This window comes from Trachurus japonicus, chromosome 9, assembly GCF_045865225.1.
Source record: "Trachurus japonicus isolate A0001 chromosome 9, Traja_1.0".
Taxonomy (NCBI): domain Eukaryota; kingdom Metazoa; phylum Chordata; class Actinopteri; order Carangiformes; family Carangidae; genus Trachurus; species Trachurus japonicus.
The window spans coordinates 2,675,416-2,695,724 of NC_140915.1; the positions used below are offsets into that span (position 1 = coordinate 2,675,416).

The following is a 20,309-nucleotide window of genomic DNA, read 5'->3' on the forward strand; positions in this document are numbered from 1 at the left end:
GAGGCTGGGTGTCACCATGACGCTCCATTCCACCGTTACTGTATTGTTGATAGCGTAGACTGGTTGATAGACATCGACCGTGATGACTTTATTTAACAGTTTAATGTGGATTATATTATGCATGTGGAAAATATCAGCATGTGTAAAGTATCTATCAAAGATTATTGATCATATTATATAATAATGAATAGGGAACAAGGTGTAAAAACTTATTGTACAACATTATACAAATAAATAAATCATCTCATCATCACCATTTGAACAGCAATTCTTTATATTCTTTATAAAAAATAATTTGCTTTAATATGTTTCTTCTCCATCAGTCACTTCTGAAGATGTTTGGGTCCAAGATGAGCTCATGAGCATCTTACCAAGAATATTTGTCTTGTTTCTTGTCAAAATGTCTCATTTTTAGTCAAAACTAATCTCTTTCCACTTAAAATAAGACTCATCACCTAAAAATTAACTTGTTTTTAGATCATTTTCACTTGTTTCAAACTAATTTTCACTTGAAATAAGTAGAAAAATCTGCCAGTGAAAGCAAGTTTATTGTGCTAATAAGAAAGAAAATCTTGCTCTACTATCAAAATGTTCTACTTATTTCAAGTGAAAATCTGCTTGAAAGAAGTAAAAAGTGTCTAAAAACAAGCTGCTTTTAATGTGATGAGTCTTATTTTAAGTAGAATTAGATTTGTTTTGACTAGAAATAAGACAAATATTCTTGTAGGATGCAGGGCACAAACAACAGCAGTGAACAATGAGTCTGTACTTCACAGTTCACTGGTGTTTTTACTGCTGTTTATTTCTCCCACTTTAAAATATTACACAGTAGAAGTACTGTGTAATATTTTAAAGTGGGAGAAATAAACAGCAGTAAAAACACCAGTCTCTCCACTCAGATTATAACATCGTGGAAAAGCAAAAGATGATGCAGGACAACCAAAGTTCTTTAAGCTTTCTTTTACTAGGCGTCAGGCCATCAGACATAGACACACACAGGGGGAGGGGTACAAGACAAAAGCTCTTCCTCATATAGACTTCCTGGATGCAGGGTAAAGCACCCCTGGAGCCTAGAGCTCCCTCTAGGTCAAGAATAAGCAAAATCAGGATACTACATTCCTCCACAGATCATGTGACCTCCTCCCCTCCCCCCCACTGCCTGTTCAAAGTTTACTTTCACTTTTGAGCCAGCGTCTTTCGTCGCAGTTCTTTTTAACCTGTTAAGGTAAGGTAAAAGTTAAAATGTTTGATCGCTGATCAATATGGGCTGTAACTGCCTATCACTAATTATTACAGACTGTTAGATGGCGTTTTCTCGATAACTTCCAGTGTTTTAAAATTCTTGTGTGAATGCGTATGTAGTAGGCTGTGTCTCCCAATATGTGTCCCCTGTGTTCCTTGTTTTTATCATGTAAAGCACTTTGAGCTGTCGTGGGCATGAAAAGTGCCATACAAATAAAGCCTGATTGATTGATTGATCATCGATCAATACTGCGTATCACTAAGCAATACCAATACTGCCTATCACAGATCAATACTGAACACCTTATGTTGTTATCAGGGTTTTCCTGAGACTTTACTGATGATTGATTTTCCAGTATTGATCAATGTTCAGCAACAGGTTCTTCACAGTAACTGAGTACATTTAGTGCAGTACAGTTGTGAGGTATTTGTACTTTCCTTGAGTATTTCCTTGTTGAGCTACTTCCTGCTTGTACTGCAGCTCATGTACCTGACAGGTGAAGCTACTGGTCACTTTCCAGCTGCAGGTTGTAGATTAAAAACACTGTCTTTGTGTCCCCACCATTCATGTCTGTGATTACACACAGCAAACACTCTGGGTTATTGATTATTGGACACAAATCATCAATATTGTTCTGAAGAATTTTTTTAGAGCTGCAACAGTTTTACATTTTTCAAGCAGAAATGTTCAGTTTTTAGCCTCAAACACTGAAGAATTCCTTGTTTTCTTTGACTGTAAACTGAATGTTTTTGTCTCTTTGATTGTTGCTGTGGACAAAACAAGACGTGGCCTCAGACTGAGACGAACTTTGTATTGTGTTCGTGCAGGAGTCAATGACCACAACGTGTTGCTTCGTTTGTTGCGTTTACTGAACTGACGCACACCTTACATTTTACGACCTTGCCGTACATCACTGCTGAAAACCTTAAAGACACAGTAACCTGTCAATTGCAGTTAATAACCTACCAGAGTCCAACAGGACACTTTATGAAAACAAACTGCATGTTTTCAGACATAACATTTTCCCCCCACCCCCCAGGGAACAGAAACATAACATTCACCTCGCACCCCACCCCAATGTCAATGTCACCCTGTCACATAGTCCCCATGCCAGACAGGCGGGGCCCTCATTCTCTGAGGGCATGCTGGCCCTGAAGCTGCGTCGAGTGGCGCTGGTGGGTCCCCTGCCACTCGATTAGCTCCTGGCCGGGGCTGCCAACCTAAAGCTGCCGGCGACAGAGGTGAGGCTGGTACAGTGGGGCTTGCAACTCTGTGCAGGCGGTTTGAGTGCCAACGAGTCCCGTTCTCCAGTCTGTAAGTGGCCGGCCCCAGCTGCTTAGTCACCCGCAGGGGCTCTGACCAGTATGACTGCAGCTTATTTTGGCGGTGGAGGCGTTTGATCCTGACCCAATCCCCTGCCGAAAGTGAGGGGGTCTGCACTCTACGTGTGGCATCATACTTCTCTTTCATCCGAGCCTGCGAATGTTTCACCTGAGCTCTGGCTTTCTGGAGCCCTGGGCTCCCACGTGCAGGAGGTGGCTCAGCTCTCAAGCAGTCCAGTGGTTGCTTTAGTTCACGTCCAATCATTAGCAATGCAGGTGACACTCCAGTGGTGGAATGTTTGGATGCCCGGATGGTCAGGAGAGTTTGGTTGAGAGCGTCGCTGAAGGTCTTCCCCTCCTCCAGACAGGCTCGGATACCATTCTTGAGAGTTTTATTCAGTCTTTCCACCCCTCCGTTACTCTCTGGGTGATACACTGCCGTCCTGATGTGCTTGATGGACCGCAGCGTGAGAAACTCAGCGAACTCTGCTGATGTGAATTGGGGCCCGTTATCTGTCGTGACCACACCCGGGAGGCCCCAGCGCCCAAACAGGTTGTCCAGGCGGTCGACGATGGAGTGCACGGTGATGGAGCTCAACTGGAAAACCTCTGGCCATTTCGAATGAAGATCGTGCACCACCAGCAGGTAACGGGCATGAGCAGGCGCCCCGTGAAGTTCACCGCAGATGTCGACCTGGATATGTTCCCAGGGTGAAGACGGCCAAGGGGTTGGGGTGAGAGGGGCTGTGGCGGGCTGGCCTGTTTTCCCACTCAGAAGGCAGCAGGCGCAGTTACGCACCAGCTCCTCAACGTCAGAGTCTATGTGGGGCCACCAAACTGTATCCCGGCAGCGCTGCTTTACCTTGACCACCCCAAGGTGCCCCTCATGTGCCATGTGTAGTACTCTGGACCTGAGAGTCTCTGGAATGACTGCACGGTGACCGCGAGCTAGGCACACAGCCCCCCAGCAGGAGAGCTCGTTGCGGAAGCGGTAGTAGGGAAGCAGCCTGTCATCCACTTTGGCAGGCCAGCCGTCCCGGACGTAGGTGCGGAGAGTCGTGAGGGCCTCATCAGCAGCTGAGGCCTGCTGCATCTCCGCCAGGGTGACTGCTGAGCTGAGGGGCCCGTGCAGGATGTGGACCCAGTCTTCCTCGCTCTCTGGGTCTGATGGCACCCCACCCATCTCCTTCGTCACCGACACAGCCCTGGACAGGAGGTCGGCCACCGTGTTGGCCCGCCCAGGCACAAACTCCAGACTGAAGTTGTACTGGTTCAGCCTGTCAGCCCACCTTAGCAGTCTCATAGGCCTGTGCCCCGAGCCTTGGGTCGCCAGCAGTGCCGTCAGCGCTTGGTGGTCTGTGCGAATGGTGAAAGCCCTCCCGTATAAATAAACATGCCAGCGTTCGCAAGCCCACAGGCAGGCCAGAGCCTCCCTCTCCCCCACCCTCCTTCCTGAGCAGCCGGCGCAAGGGAGCTGTTGAATCAGAGAAGTGTGGCATGAACCTGAGATAGTAGGCGGCCATCCCCAGGAAGGAAGACAGCTGGGATGGAGACTGCGGATCTGGGAGGGACAGAATGGCTTCGGTGTGGGACATAATCGGGGTGATGCCCTCCTTCGAGAGCCTGAAACCCAGGAACTCGACTTCCTCAGCCCCGAACATGCACTTTTCAGCGTTCAGTGTGACCCCATGCTGTTCGAAACGCTGAAAGACTTGCTGCAGGCGAGCATCATACAGTGTGGTGGAGGGTGCATGCACGACCACGTCATCCAGGTAGATGGAGACACCCTGGATACCGGCCAGTATGAGTGACATTATCTTCTGAAAGCAGCTCGGGGCTGATGAGAGTCCAAATGCCATGCGTTTGAATCTGAAGACCCCCATGTGCGTGACAAACGCTGTAAGGTCCATGCTGGGCCGTGCCAGAGGAACCTGCAGATAGCCATTTCGTAGGTCCATCTTACTGAAGACAGTGGAGCCGTGGAAATGGCTAGTCAGTTCCTCAGCCGTAGGCAGGGGGTACTTGTCGGGGATGATGGCTTTGTTCACGTCTGTGAGGTCCACACAGAGTCGCAGTCCGCCCCCCTTTTTCTTAGCTATCACCAGGTTCGACACCCACGGCGAGGCGTTGACAGGCTCAATGACGTCTGCCCCCACCAAGCGCTGCAGCTGCTGCTTGGTGTTAGGTGCACATTGTTGATCATATCTGACGGGAAGGCAAGCCACGCCCAGAGTGGAGATGGGAGAATGGCCGTAGCCCAACAGGGGTTTAACTGCTGCTTCCAGAGGCACCTGACTGAAGAAGCGGTCATAAGTGCATTTGTTCAGGATTGACACTTTGGCTCCTGTGTCCACGAGGAGCGGGATTAGAGCTGTGCCCACACGGCATGTACAATGTTTGAAGGCAGGCTGTGAGGTCTGAACAGTGTTTATGGGGACAGCAGCAGTATCATGGCAAGCAGGGGAAGAGCGACAGCAGCGTGCAAAATGGTTCAACTTGCTGCAGTTGCGGCAACGTTTTCCCCGAGCAGGGCATGATTGATCTCTGGCAGCATGTTTAGAGGAGCCACAGTTGCTACAGCTCTTAGCCCCTCTCTCCCTGGGTCCCCTGTCCACTCTCTGTACATCCAAACTGTCACTCACCCCGTCGTTTGGCTCTGCAGTCTCTGTATGATGAACTGACGGCGGTGATGACGTCATCGGGTCGTGCACTGCGCGGCCGAACTTGCGCGCCTCCGCTAGGGCCGTTTCCAACTGTTTTCCAATCACTACAGCATCTGCTAGCGTCATGGAGTCTGGCTCTAATAAAAGTCTCTCCCTCAGTTGGTTGCATGACGTTTTCTCTATTAACTGGTCAACTATAAGTCCATCCTCCAAAGCCCCAAAGTCACAAAGCCTAGCCAGCTCACGTAAAGCTGATACGAAGTGGGCAACGGTCTCACCCGGCTTTTGGGTCCTCTGGCGAAACTCGAAGCGGCACATCCGCCGGCTTCTCCCGGAGCTGAAGTGTGCCTTCAAAGCGGCCGCAGCTGTGGCGTACTTATCGTCCAATAAGGTGAGCGTGGCGAAGACTCGCTGTCCCTCCTGCCCGAGGCAATGGCGTAGGAGCGCACACTTCCTGGCCTCCGCTAGGTCCGTGTGTCCCAACGCCAGCAGATAATCCTCAAATGACCGCAGCCACCGATCCCAGGGAACAGCTGGGTCGCCGGGAACAGGTAGGAAAGGTGGAGGAGGCAGTAAGGCGAGTTCAGACATCCTCGTTCGCCAAATATTGTGTTCGTGCAGGAGTCAATGACCACAACGTGTTGCTTCGTTTGTTGCGTTTACTGAACTGACGCACACCTTACATTTTACGACCTTGCCGTACATCACTGCTGAAAACCTTAAAGACACAGTAACCTGTCAATTGCAGTTAATAACCTACCAGAGTCCAACAGGACACTTTATGAAAACAAACTGCATGTTTTCAGACATAACACTTTGTTTCCTGAAATTTGATGGAGCAGACGATGAATGGATTGACAGAGACAATAAGTGAAGAGTCTTGTTCTCTCTCTGAATTTCCAGTGAGTGAAATGACTGAATGTTGTGATAATGAAGCTGTGAGGTGAAATAAGTTTACTACCTACACCGGGACAAACTTTGCATTCAAAGTGCTTCACGTAGCTAAGGTGCCTAACGTGTGAACACCTACAGCCCCTTACTCTTTTTCCTGTTTTCTCCGTGGATGGTTTAATAGGAACTCTTTTTTTTTAAATGCAATGAAATGTATTTTATTTTGGCCACAACATGCTTTTAGACAAAAACAGGGCACAAAACAAAACAGCAGTGACCTTGTGCAATATAATCATACTAAAAACATGAGGCAGCTCATTACTGCTGCTTAGTGCCTACCCTCTACAATGCAGCCGTCTGGTCCAACGTAGAAACATGAGTCACAGTTCTTCTACTGTGTAATGTTTTAAATATTTAGGGTTCAGTGGGAGAAATAAACTGCAGCAAAAACACCAGTCTCTCCACTCAGATCTGCAGCTTCATGACGCCATCTAGTGGACTGATAGTAGAAGTACAGCAGCTGATGGCAGCTTCCTCTTCCTCACTGCTGTGTGACTGCATTCAGCTGACACTGATATGAAGCAGAGGAAAAGAGCCAATCAGTGGAGGAGCAGCTGGAGACATGATGGACATGTGAGCTGCTGTGCAGATGAATGATGTGTGTTTCCTCTGCAGGTGAAGCTACAAAGTGTGTGTGAGCTGATGTGGATGTGAGCTCAGCAGCATGGATCAGTGTGAGGACAGAGAGGAGGGAGCCCCTCCCTCTAAAACCAAGAGCCAGACCACAGGTCAAAGGTCAGAATTAAAACAGTCAGAAAGACTTTTCTCTCTAAAAGTCAGTTGTTGTGTTTATTAAAAAATTGAAGATATTTTTCATCAGTTTTTCTCCAACAGGCACATTTATCAGTTGTGTTGTTGTTTCAGGATCCAGCAGCAGAGACCAGACTCTCCTGAACCCAGCTGTCTGTCTTTAAAGAGCGACCGGTCAATGAGAAGGTTCATTGAATTTAAAGGAGGACGTGGTTCAGCTGATCAGATGTAAGACAAAACTAAATTTCAAAGCTTTCGAGTCTCTGTTGAACGTTCTTCCTGTGGAGTCAAATTTCAATGATTCTCCATAAAATCAGAGTTATAACTCGGATACACATTGTCCCTACCTGAACATCCACATGTTAAAGGACAAGTGACGTCTTTTACAACCTGGACCTTATTTCTGGCATAAAATAAGGTCATTTACTCACCCATGTAACTCTGGTGTCACTTTGGACAATATTTAGGTCCATTCAAGAGTTTATGAATATAGCCATATAGTGGGAGTGATTGGGGCACTGAAATGCAAATTACACATTATCTGTTATCGTCATCCAGGGTCTGCAGAAAGCTGACAAATATTCAGCCAGGTTGCAGAAAACTGCAAAACTTTTCTGTATTCATGTTCTATGTATCTAAACTATTTAACATGAGTTGTGTTGTTGTTTCAGGATCCAGCAGCAGAGACCAGACTCTCCTGAACCCAGCTGTCTGTCTTTGAAGAGCAACGACTCAAAGGACTATTACATTAACTTTAAAGGAGGACGTGGATCAGCTGATCAGATGTAAGCTGTAACTGACAGTCAGACTCAGGTTATTGTAGAAATGAACCAGTTTGTACGACGTGTTGTTGGACCAGGTCTGAAACCAAAGTGTCTGTGTCTGTTGTGAACGTCCTCAGGGGACATATAAAGTCCATCTTGTATTATCTCTCTGTGCTGATGTTGACTTGACACTGATTCCTCCACAGAGTGGACCAGGAGAGCTCAGAGGTTCCCAGTGGTCAGTCTGCCCAGCAGCATCAAACACACCTGGACTCCATATTTATGGTGAGGACATGTCCAACAGCTGCTGTTACATCTGTTGTGTTCACCATCATCTCCATGCTGCACTTTGACACCAGTGGATTGTCAGTCTGTCAGGTTTTAGTTTGATGCTGTCACTCATAGAGTTTCTGTTCCAGCTGCTGGAGGAGAACATGGTCACTTTTGTCAAGAACGAGCTGAAGAAGATCAACAAGCTTCTGAGTCCAGATTACCCAGAATGCTCAGGGAGTCAGAGGGAGGATAAGGAGGTGGTGGATGGTGAGGATGAAGAGCAGAGGAGGAGCAGCAGAGAGGCATTAGTGAAGATCACAGTGAACTTCCTGAGGAGGATGAAGCAGGAGGAGCTGGCTGAGCGTCTGCAGAGCAGTAAGAGGATTTCTCTAAAGATTCAACATGATGGACAATTGAGACGTTCACTGACATCAACATATGGAAGGAAACGTGTTCATAAAGTCGTTATTTAGAGGAATTATCATGTTATATTTTCTTATTGGTCTGATTTCTTGTGTTTTCATTCAGAACATTTTGCTGCAGTTTGTTGTCATAAACTCAAATCTGCCCTGAAGAAGAAGTTCCAGTGTGTGTTTGAGGGGATCTCTAAATCAGGAAACCAAACCCTTCTGAACCAGATCTACACAGGGCTCTACATCACTGAGGGAGGGGCTGGAGAGGTCAATGATGAACATGAGGTCAGACAGATTGAAACAGCGTCCAGGAAACCAGACAGACCAGAAACAACCATCAGACAAGAAGACATCTTTAAAGCCTCACCTGGAGGAGACCGACCAATCAGAAGAGTGATGACAAAGGGAGTGGCTGGCATTGGAAAAACAGTCTTAACACAGAAGTTCACTCTGGACTGGGCTGAAGACAAAGCCAACCAGGACATACACTTCATATTTCCCTTCACCTTCAGACAGCTGAATGTGCTGAAAGAGAAAAAGTTCAGCTTGGTGGAACTTGTTCATCACTTCTTCTCTGAAACCAAAGAAGCAGGAATCTGCAGGTTTGATCAGTTCCAGGTCGTCTTCATCTTTGACGGTCTGGACGAGTGTCGACCTCCTCTGGACTTCCACAACACTGAGATCCTGACTGATGTGACAGAGTCCACCTCAGTCAACGTGCTGCTGATCAACCTCATCAGGGGGAACCTGCTTCCCTCTGCTCGCCTCTGGATAACCACACGACCTGCAGCGGCCAATCAGATCCCTCCTGAGTGTGTTGACATGGTGACAGAGGTCAGAGGGTTCACTGACCCACAGAAGGAGGAGTACTTCAGGAAGAGGTTCAGAGATGAGGAGCAGGCCAGAGAGATCATCTCCCACATCAAGACTTCACGAAGCCTCCACATCATGTGCCACATCCCAGTCTTCTGCTGGATCACTGCTACAGTTCTGGAGAAGCTGTTGAAGACCAGAGAGGGAGGAGAGCTGCCCAAGACCCTGACTGAGATGTACATCCACTTCCTGGTGGTTCATCTAAAACTGAAGAAGGTCAAGTATGATGGAGGAGCTGAGACAGATCCACACTGGAGTCCAGAGAGCAGGAAGATGATTGAGTCTCTGGGAAAACTGGCTTTTGAGCAGCTGCAGAAAGGAAACCTGATCTTCTATAAATCAGACCTGACAGAGTGTGGCATCGATATCACAGCAGCCTCAGTGTACTCAGGAGTGTTCACACAGATCTTTAAAGAGGAGAGCGGCCTGTACCAGGACAAGGTGTTCTGCTTCGTCCATCTGAGTGTTCAGGAGTTTCTGGCTGCTCTTCATGTCCATCTGACCTTCATCAACTCTGGACGCAACCTGATGTCACAACAACAAACAACACCTTGGTGGTCTCAAGTGTTTAGAGACACATCTACACCTTTCTACCAGTGTGCTGTGGACGAGGCCTTACAGAGTCCAAATGGACACCTGGACTTGTTCCTCCGCTTCCTCCTGGGTCTTTCACTGGAGACCAATCAGACTCTCCTACGAGGTCTGATGACTCAGACAGGAAGTGACTCACGGTCAAATCAGAAAGCAGTTCAGTACATCAAGAAGAAGATTGAAAAGACTCCCTCTGCAGAGAAAAGCATCAACCTGTTCCACTGTCTGAATGAACTGAATGATCGTTCTCTAGTGAAGGAGATCCAACAGTCCCTGACATCAGGAAGTCTCTCCACAGATGAACTGTCTCCTGCTCAGTGGTCGGCTCTGGTCTTCATCTTACTGTCATCAGAAGAAGATCTGGACGAGTTTGACCTGAAGAAATACTCTGCTTCAGAGGAGGTTCTTCTGAGGCTGCTGCCAGTGGTCAAAGCCTCCAACAAAGCTCTGTAAGTGTAGAGATAGTTGGATTTATTCATAATTGTATAAAAACACTTCTGTCTTTTCAACAGGACAGAAAATAAATCCCTTTCTTCTTTAATTCCTCATGATCATCTCTTCAGACTGAGCGGCTGTAACCTCTCAGAGAGAAGTTGTGAAGCTCTGTCCTCAGTCCTCAGCTCCCAGTCCTCTAGTCTGAGACACCTGGACCTGAGTAACAACAACCTGAAGGACTCAGGAGTGAAGTTGCTCTCTGGTGGACTGGAGAGTCCACACTGTAGACTGGAGACTCTCAGGTGAGGATCCATCCAGCTGCTTATCTGATGCCACTTGAACACAGCAGCAGGTGTTGACAGAGGGTTCCTGTGTGTTGTTGTGTATGTTCAGTCTGTCAGGATGTCTGGTCACAGAGGAAGGCTGTGCTTTTCTGGCCTCAGCTCTGAGCTCCAATCCCTCCCATCTGAGAGAGCTGGACCTGAGCTACAACTATCCAGGAGCCTCAGGAGTGAAGCTGCTGTCAGACAGACTGAAAGATCCAGACTGGAGACTGGACTCTCTCAGGTATGGAGAGGCTGCTGCAGCCACACACACTGTCTGATAGAGGAGGAGGAGCTGGAACATTTTCTATGGCCCCGTTCACACCTGGTCACACCTGGTATTAACATCAGTCTCAGGTGATTGATGCATTGATAACATCAGATCTGATCACTGAGACCATATACAGAGGTGGTGTAGGCCACAGTGAAGCTCCGCCCACTCCACTGACGTCCTCTGTCTCAGGGGGCTTTCACACCTACCTCGTTTGGTCCGGACTTTCGGACTTTCCAGATAGTTCGGATCAAATTGACAGGTGTGAAAGCTCCCCCGGACCACGGTCCGGACTAAAGACCGAGTCTTTGGTCCAGCCTCAGGAGGTGGTCTCGGTCCGGACTATCCTGGACCAAGGTCCGCTGCTGCGTAGTGTGAAAGCATTTTTTTTGGAAGGTTCGAACTATCAGACCAAATACAGGAAATAACGTCAGATGCGCTCGTGCCGAAAAAAGTAAATAAACAGAAAAAAAGGAAAGAGGAGCCGCGGCAACCAGCGACAACACTTGGGGAGAGGAGGAGATCATATTATATCCAGATTTGGTCAGAGGGATGGGTGTGTCAGTGTAGGCTACACTTGTAAACGTTTACACGGAATTAAACAGTAGAGTGTTTAAAGCAATACTTACCGATCTGGCATTTCACTCAGCACAGCACAAACATTTGAAAATCAACAGCTCCACCTCCCTCACAAGTCCCACCCACCTCTCCCTCCTGCCGCATCTCCACGAGCCCCCTCCCTCCCTGCTGCATGCGTTGGCATGGCAATGGTAAACAGAACAGGAACGCGAGTGAAACGGGAACAACACAAACAAACACAACACCGGAGTTTTAAACCGTATAAACTCAGTGATGATGACTGATGAGTTTTATAATAAACTGTTAGCCTACTGCTACTGGAGACGCAGGGGAAGTGATTGTTACAGATTACAGTTCTCAACCAGCCGGGCTGGCGGCCGGACCAACGCCACCTGATGCGCTGGTTCAGGGCCAAAATAAATCCAGACCGAGCCGAGTCGAGCCGCGCCGGTCCGGAGTTCAACCGGGTCCGGACCGCTGAAAACTCACAGAGCTAACAGTAGCCTAGCCGTTAGCACAGAGCTAACAGTAGCCTAGCCGTTAGCACTGGATGCTTTATAGACACATGTGACTTCCTGTGTTTACTTATCACTCGGGGCTGATCACTATCAACGTTACAATATCAGACATGAAACTCCACGACCAGCTGCGGCTGCAGTTACTGGTCTTTTAAAAAACTATTTATTTCCAAAAACCTTCTTTCTTGTGTGTTGTGACTCTAGTCTCCTCTGCTCATGTCCTGCTACTGCTCTGTCAATAAGCGTTCTTCCTGGTCGGGAGGGGGGAGAGGAGGAGAGGCGTGCACAAAGTGATTACATATTATGTCAAATCTTATTAATCGGACCGAATAATATTATTGGTCAGACTTTTCTCAGAATTATATGAGAATGAAAAAATGATGAGTTTTTAACCCTGTTGGGTTTCTCTTACATTTTAATGTATCATCAGATTATTAGACAAAGAAATGTGCAAAAGTTCCAGAAAGGTAAGTATTGCTTTAATATAAATCCCCAAACGATACATGCAAGCCTATTTTTTTATATAATGACCCGAATATATATTTTTTCTGCCGAAAAAAGTCTGAAAAAGACGGATCAGCGGGTGAAACCAAACAACGTCTGCCCCAGCAAGTCAGAGCTTTTATTTGTCTCACACTCACACACAAGTGACCTGGAGAGATGCAGCCGCATCTGACAGGAGGATCGTGCATGTGTGCGCACGGCATGTGTGTGTGTTCCCCTCCACTAACAAAACAGCTGATCGCTGATCGCTGCCACTCTGATCGATGAGAGCATTTTCGCCGCGGCACAACCCTCTTTTTTTCTCTCCTTTCATCAGCTCCAAACTCACTCTTCTGCACTGCGATTAAAACCACAGCGTGCTTTCCAGCAGTAGGCTATATTTTTTCTTTTTTTTTTTTACACATATTTTTATTTTATTTTTTTCAGAGCACTTTCTATGCGCTAACGTCAGACGCACGCTCATCCGTCATGACGTCGGTAGATCCTTTAGTCCGCTGTCATAATAGCAGTGTGAAAGCGAACTTTACTGGACTATATGGAAACAATGTAACAAAAAAAAAAATTACGTCCGGACCTTGGTCCGAACTATTAGGTGTGAAAGCGCCCTCAGTCTGACTCGTCCCAACACAGTTTATACTGAAGCCAAAATCTCTGAGTGTTTCAAACATGAGCTGTGCAGCTTCCATCAGTCACAGTGATGAACTACTGGGATCAGGAGTTTCTCCTCATGATGACTTCAGTGTCTCATCATAACTCACTGTTTCATATTCAGTACAAGAGATCTCAATGATGAAACCAGATGTTGGCAGCTGTGCTCTGAGTCTCTCCAGATGTTTGGATCAGACTTTATTTCAGAGTTGATGAGGAAACATTTCAGCTGCTGCTGGTTTAAAGTTATGGTTGGTAATCATGTTCAGAAACACTCCTTCCATCCTGAGAGTAGTCAATACATTATCTATTCAGAAAAAGGAACAAAAACAATCGGGCCTCTGTGGCAGCTGCAGGATAGACAAAACTCTGACCAATACATGCTTTTCGCTCCAAAAAGGAAAAACTGGTCAGATGCCTTCATGTCTGGTTCTGCCTATGCCCAATCAAGCTGCCATCTCACTCTCTTGCGTGCGTGATCACAGTCTTCACCCAGGTCCACGTAAAGGTGAAGGCGTGGCTTCAGAGAGAAGTCTGAGGAAAGGGGCTGGGGCTTTTGACTTTGTATTTTCAAAATGTGGCCAGATAGAACCGTTTTTCCAGAGTCTCCAACCCTCTCTGTCTGGTCAGATATTGATGATCAATAATCAGCTCAGTCTCTCTGAGATCCTGGTCTTGTCCTGATGAGATGTGTTGTTGTGTTGAGGAGACAGTCAATCACATGTGTGACATCCAGATGTCCTCACTGTCCAGAGGCCTGGAGCTGTCAATCAGAAGAGAGTGAGTGTAGTGAACAGTGTAATAATCAGTGTTTGTGGCTGAATGTGTGTGTGGTCAAACAGCTGTTTTCAGACTGTGTGTGCTGACTCCAGATCAGATGAAGCCACAAAGTGGCTCCTTAATGAAAGTCTCCAGCAGCTGGAGCTTCACTTCCTGTCTGAGTCCATGTGCTCTGAGCTGAGCCTGCTTCTCTCTGCTCTACAGTTTCTCTGCTTCCTCTGGACTCTGACTTCAAGTCCAGTCAAAATGTGTGGACAGGTTTGATGGAGCTCAGGACTGGTCCTGAGGACGGCTGCTTTGTTCCACATGATGTGACTGATCTCAGTGAGTCAGTGTGTTGCAGCTGATCTGTGTGAAGAGCAGAGAAGAACAGAGTCATTGATCATGAGATCCTGATCCATCCTGTCACTGTGATCAGATGGTTTCTATTAGAGCTCCTTCATCCACTCACTGCTGCTGTGGCCATAGGCGTCATTTACGCTGGGAACGCTGGGGACATGTCCCCACCACTTTTTGTCAAGAACAATTTTGTCCCCACCACAAGGAGGCAGGTAGCAAAGGGAGCGTGCTTCATGCTCTCTCCGCGCCGGTAAAACATCAACTCCACTCGTCTGTACTCGGTTTTCCACACACACACAGGTCTGTCTCTAGCTCTGTATGTATGGATGTGTGTGTGTGTCTCGTGTGCAGACGCAACTGACAAATATTTATAGACGGACAAGCAACAACTTCATTACCGGTAATCATCATTTTATTTTGAAAATTGACCGGATTCTCTCGCCTTTTCTGTGCCCGACTTCCTGTCTGGTACGAGCTGTTCTATCCAGCTTGGCAACGGCGCTCACAGCTCGCGTGAAAAATAGAACAGACGCCGAACTGAAGCGCGACAGCGGATTGTAGCCTACTGGATGAGACAGCATCCGATATATGCTTAATATGTTTGGGTGCAGGGGCGGATCTAGGTTCATGGGAGGAGGCCTAGCCCAGAGGAAGGAAAGACAAAGATCTGCCTTCTTTTTTGTCTTTGACTGTGATAGGCCTACTGGAAATTTCAACATATCAACGTTAGGTAGACAAAAGCGTTGTCCTGAAGGGTCCACAAACAGGTGTTACATCATAAAAAGAATAAAATATAAAACATGATCATAAGCTACTCAAGTAAAAATGAGTGCATGTAATCCATTGAAGCAGAACATTACAACTGAATCACTAAATCAGAAGGTGCTTGTGATTTTTGTACTGTAGTTAATCACCTTGTTAGAGAACAGCATGTTATTCAATAAGGACTGAAACATTGAACAACTGGACATGTGCATTCAAAAGTTTAGAGAAGGTTCAATTAAGTTCACCTGTAAAGGTTATAGTGCATTTTAGGTGCATTCTGAAATTTAACCCAAAAGCCAAACATCCCTAACTTATTGTGAGTACTACTGTATCTCATATAATGCATAGATGTATGTGATATGCAGCAGCCTGGCTCCATACAGCAGCCTGGCTCCATACAGCAGCCTGGCTCCATGCAGCAGCCTGGCTCCATGCAGCAGCCTGGCTCCATACAGCAGCCTGGCGCCTGTCATAGTGGAGTCAGGCTGCATCTGACAGCTCAGTGTGACGTAGGCTATGACCAACGGCCTTTATGGGAGGCAGGCTTTTATCTGAGGGAAGCCTTTATTTCTAAATCCCTCCTTTTATTTTTACACACAGCGACCAAGCTCATCTTCATTAGCTCATCTTCATCTTCTTCACGTGTTTTTCTCCTCGCTGCGCTGTCAGACCTGGGTCTCTGTCTCCGTTACGCTGTATCGCTTCAATCCCATTCAAGTCGCATTTTTACAGCGTGTGGCGCGCTGCGGTCCGTCTTCAGTCCATGAATCTATAATACATCCATGCTCCGGACACAGAGCAGAGACCCAGGTCCGACAGTGGAAAGCTGTCCCTCACTGAAGCAGAGGACGAGGCAGCTTCTCTCCCGTCAGTCTTCACAGACAGTCCACACATGAGTTTTTTTGTTTGTTTGTTTGTTTTTCTTGTATTTAGGGCCGGCCTTTTTTTCGTTCGTGTAATGATTGAATACAGGCCATTATTTGATGAAATGCGGTATGCTATTATAAAATAACTTCAGATCACATAATCACTGATAAGTGTGCGTCTCTCCCCCGACCCTCCCAATACCCCCCCCTCAATAAACAGTTCCGACGTCCGTGAGGCTGCACTTCAGACTGGTGCGGTCAGCGGAGGGAGACTGACATAAACCGCGTTGAGGTTTTTTTTGCCCCTACTGTAAAACATTCGGGTCTTTGGCAAAAACATCCGGGGCTTGAGCCCAAGTAGCCATCCCATAACCCCGCCCCTGTTCGGGTGCAAAGTCACTGTTAACGAAATCAACATCTAATCTGTCCCTTCACGATAAAGTTTGTAACGTGTCTGTTTGGAGCAGCTGCTGACAGTGACAGTTTCCTCATCACTAAACCTGAGCCACCACATATATTGTATATTCTGTGTTTTTCCTCTCTATAACCGTCTCGTTTCAGTTTTTGCCGCGGTCCGGCGGAGAATTAAAAAAAACAAAAACAAAATGCCCGTGAGTCCAGCCCCATCGGGTCCACGGTCCAGGCTTCCAAGGGGGGGGGGGTTGCATATGGTCATTGTCCCCACCACTTTTCAAAGTAAACTGACGCCCTTGGCTGTGGCTCCTGTGGAAACCTGCTCACAGCCTCATTCTTCAGCTTCCTGGGGAGTTTTCTTCAGACAAACACAAGTTGTGTTCACACTCAGTGTTTCTCACTAAACTCTCTGTTTCACTGAGCTCTAACAAACGTGTCTTCACCTGTGCCTTTCCTGGTGCATTGTGGGATATCTGGGCTGGTCAGCTCCACCTGTTGTGTCTTCATCTTCTTTGCTGTGACGTGTGTTTGTGCAGCTTGAGAGTCAGAGAGTGAAAGTGTGTGTCTCACACTGCAGTGACATGACATGGAGAAAAGACATGATGAAGTGTTTCCTCCTGGTCTCCTCCTGCTCTGTATCATCACTAGATAAAGACTCCAGCTCCTTCTTCTCTGTGCTCAGTGTTCATCCAGACATACCAGCCTCCATGTGAACACAGTGATAAAACTGTGTGTGTGTGAGAGCCATGTAATGTCCATGTGTGCATGCTGACAGAGAAGGTGCTGCTCTGACCCCCCTCCTCCTTTCAGGGTGCAGCCTGCTGGAGTCCCATGGTTGACACTAGGTCTGAGGAAGTGTAAGTGTGTTTTTACTTTGAGCAGCACATTCAACCATCTTCACACTGTCACATCACTGACCTCATGAGTCTTCATCAAACTGTCAATAACTGATCACATGATCAATAACTGCAGCTGTGTCTTGTTCTCTCCATCAGATTCCTGTCCACTCACAATCGACACAAACACAGTGCACACAATGATCAAACTGTCTGACAACAACAGGAAGGCGACATGGGTGATAGTGGATCAGTCATATCCTGATCATCCAGACAGATTTGACCTTCGACCTCAGCTGCTGTGTTCAACTGGTCTGACTGGTCGCTGCTACTGGGAGGTAGAGAGGAGAGGAAACGTTTCTATATCAGTGAGTTACAGAGGAATCAGCAGGAAAGGAGGCAGTAGAGACTGTGTGTTTGGAGCAAACGATCAGTCCTGGAGTCTGAACTGCGATGATGTTTATGGTTACAGAGTCTATCACAATGACAGATCAACAGACATCACCTCCTCCTCCTCCTCCTCCTCTGTCTCTAACAGAGTAGCAGTGTATGTGGACTGTCCTGCTGGCTCTCTGTCCTTCTACAGAGTCTCCTCTGACTCACTGATCCACCTCTACACCTTCAACACCACCTTCACTCAACCTCTCTATCCTGGGTTCTGGCTCAGTCCTCTTTCCTCAGTGAGTCTGTGTTGAGTGAATCAGAGTCTCCTCCTGTCACAGAAACCTTCTCACTGTTGAACAGACAGTTCAGTCTCTACATGTCTGTCTCTGTCTCTGTCTCTCACTCACGTTTTCACATTCATGGATTAAATCAGCTGATTTCTTTAAACTCTTCTCACTGATTCTTGTAAACTTCTTCCTCTTCCTTTAAAGATGGAAGCGTCGATTATTACAGGACAAAAACCACGGTGACTTTTACTCAGCTGCTGATGAAGGACGAGGCCTAATATCACCAAGCTAAAAGTCTCTGAGCCGCCAGCGTCACTGAGGAGAAAAACACATTTTAAACACATTCACTGTTCATGTTCAACTTTACAGGCTGTTTGTGAGCTGCTCACAGCCAGAGGTGGGTAGAGTAGCCAAAAATTGTACTCAAGTAAGAGTATAGTTACTTTAGAATAATTTAACTCAAGTAAAAGTAAAAAGTAGCCATTCAAATATTTACTTGAGTAAGAGTAGAAAGTACTGGGTGAAAAAGCTACTCAAGTACTGAGTGACTGCTGAGTAACCTCTGATTTGTTCGTTTAATGATCAGGGCGTAAATGTAGGCCTAAATACACAGAAATATAATAGTAATGAAAAAATTCAGATATTGCCAAAGAACAACATTTAACAACTAGGAAAATAGCCTAAATTACATTTTTTACAAAGTAGCCTAACATAAATTAAGACAAATTCAGCCACAATAACTTACATAGGCCTATCTATGATATGAACTGTCTGAGACTAATGCCAGAAACCCAGGTGTTTAAACCCAGAGTGGGTGGTCCTATGATTGGTTTCTAGTGAAACCAAAGTCACATGACCACACCCCCGAAACTGGAGGGGTGGTCATGTGACTAGGAGTCACATGTCTCCAGGTGTGTATGGGGTTTAAACTTCCTGGGGAGGAAGAAAAATAAGATGACCTGGATGACTGAGAACCTTTTACAGTCTATGCCAAAGACGGTTTATATTGAATATCTTTGCCTTGACGGACATTATCATCATCATCCTTATCATTTACTAGCCGCAGTTTCTCAAATTTGAGGCGGAGTGGTCGTCCTGTTTACCGCAGAGATTTTGTGTGCAGTCATGTGACTGCCTGGCTCTTTCTGATTGGTTACACGGAGGCAAACGTCGCGAGTGGCGACATCTGATTGGTGAAACGCAGTCATGTGACAGAGGCTCCTGAAGTATCTCCATAAAAAAATAAACAATTTGCGCATTGGATCAATAAGAAAAAGTAGCGAGTAGCGACCGGAATGCAGCTCAATGTAACGGAGTAAAAGTACTGCTTCTTCTGAAGAAATATACTCAAGTAAAAGTAACAAGTATGCTGTATTGAAACTACTCTTAGAAGTACAATTTATCCAAAAAGTTACTCAAGTAAATGTAACGGAGTAAATGTAGCGCGTTACTACCCACCTCTGCTCACAGCTAAACACACACAACAAGAAACACTGGAACTGGAAACACACATCATGTTGTAGAGACACTGAATATAATGAATTACATGTGATTTCTTTTTCTTTGTGGTTTCACTGAATCAAATAAAACAATGTGAATCAGTTTTATATGTGATGGACATTTCCTGCTGATGTAGAGCAGCACAAAAACCATCAGCTACTAATCCTACCAGACAATGATTTTTCTGTTAACATGACACTGAGTTCATGAAGTTTGTAGATTTAAATGTATCTTGACTTTGAGACTGATTGTTTTTTATTATATTTCTATAATTATTACCTAATTGCTGTTTCTTGGAAACTGGAGCCAATTAACACTCATGACTTCATTTTCGTTTATTAGTGATCATTGATTGGTTCATGGATTGTTTGGGATTTGATTGGCCGTGCACATTCCTGTTCGACGACACATGGTTGTATGGTTTCAAGCTGACACAATAAAATATAAAATAAACATGAACTCATGTTGAAGACCATGTTTTGTATTTGGCAAGTCTGACTATAGCAGGTGACAGCAGGTACGAGTCGTTTTGGCTGCTGGGCCGAGTGATTTCAAAAGCACAAGTAGTTCCAAGTATTTGCTTCATGTGTCGTAATGTTACATAATTGTACATGATTATTTCAGAGCGTGGTGAATGTGCAGGTCACAACTTGTCCACCTCCATTGTGTTCACTGGGCAGCTCACGTCTCTGTCCCGCCGATCTCAAAACAACATGCACCAATAATTAAAGGTGATGAACCTACTGCTATGACTATAGGGAATACGGCAATAGGAGAATTTGCCAAAATGTTGAACTATCCCTTTAACACATCATCACCCAGTTCACAAACCAGTTCTGCTAACATGAAACTGTGGTCATTAGATGTTAAACCGTATTAATTTGATCCCAGTCCGGTAAATGTCTGAGACGAGCTACGGTTAGCATGGCTAACACGGAGCTAACGGGCAGCTAGCCGCTTCAGCAAAGAGAATCGTTTTTTCACATGAACTCTAATACTAACTTGGTCGTTGACGGT

The 20,309-nt window shown here is 46.2% G+C and overlaps 2 protein-coding genes across 2 annotated transcripts in view; one reads left to right on the forward strand and one right to left on the reverse strand.

Moving 5' to 3' along the window:
* The window catches only part of LOC146980516 (uncharacterized), a 528,771-nt gene that overhangs the window by 113,967 nt on the left and 394,495 nt on the right, over positions 1-20,309 (reverse strand). The gene's annotated exons all lie outside the window — the stretch shown is intronic.
* Positions 8,450-17,934, forward strand: LOC146980569 (protein NLRC3-like). The gene is made up of 4 exons (XM_085787908.1): positions 8,450-8,468; positions 8,582-10,292; positions 10,407-10,572; positions 17,295-17,934. Exons 1-4 carry the CDS (start codon positions 8,450-8,452, stop codon positions 17,814-17,816), a joined length of 2,418 nt encoding a protein of 805 aa, XP_085644034.1. The 3' UTR covers positions 17,817-17,934.

Coding starts and splice junctions, on each gene's coding strand:
- LOC146980569 (XM_085787908.1), top strand. Junction 10,293..10,406: donor AAAGCCTCCAACAAAGCTCT/GTAAGTGTAGAG, acceptor TCATCTCTTCAG/ACTGAGCGGCTGTAACCTCT. Junction 10,573..17,294: donor GTCCACACTGTAGACTGGAG/ACTCTCAGGTGA, acceptor TCCTGTCCACTC/ACAATCGACACAAACACAGT.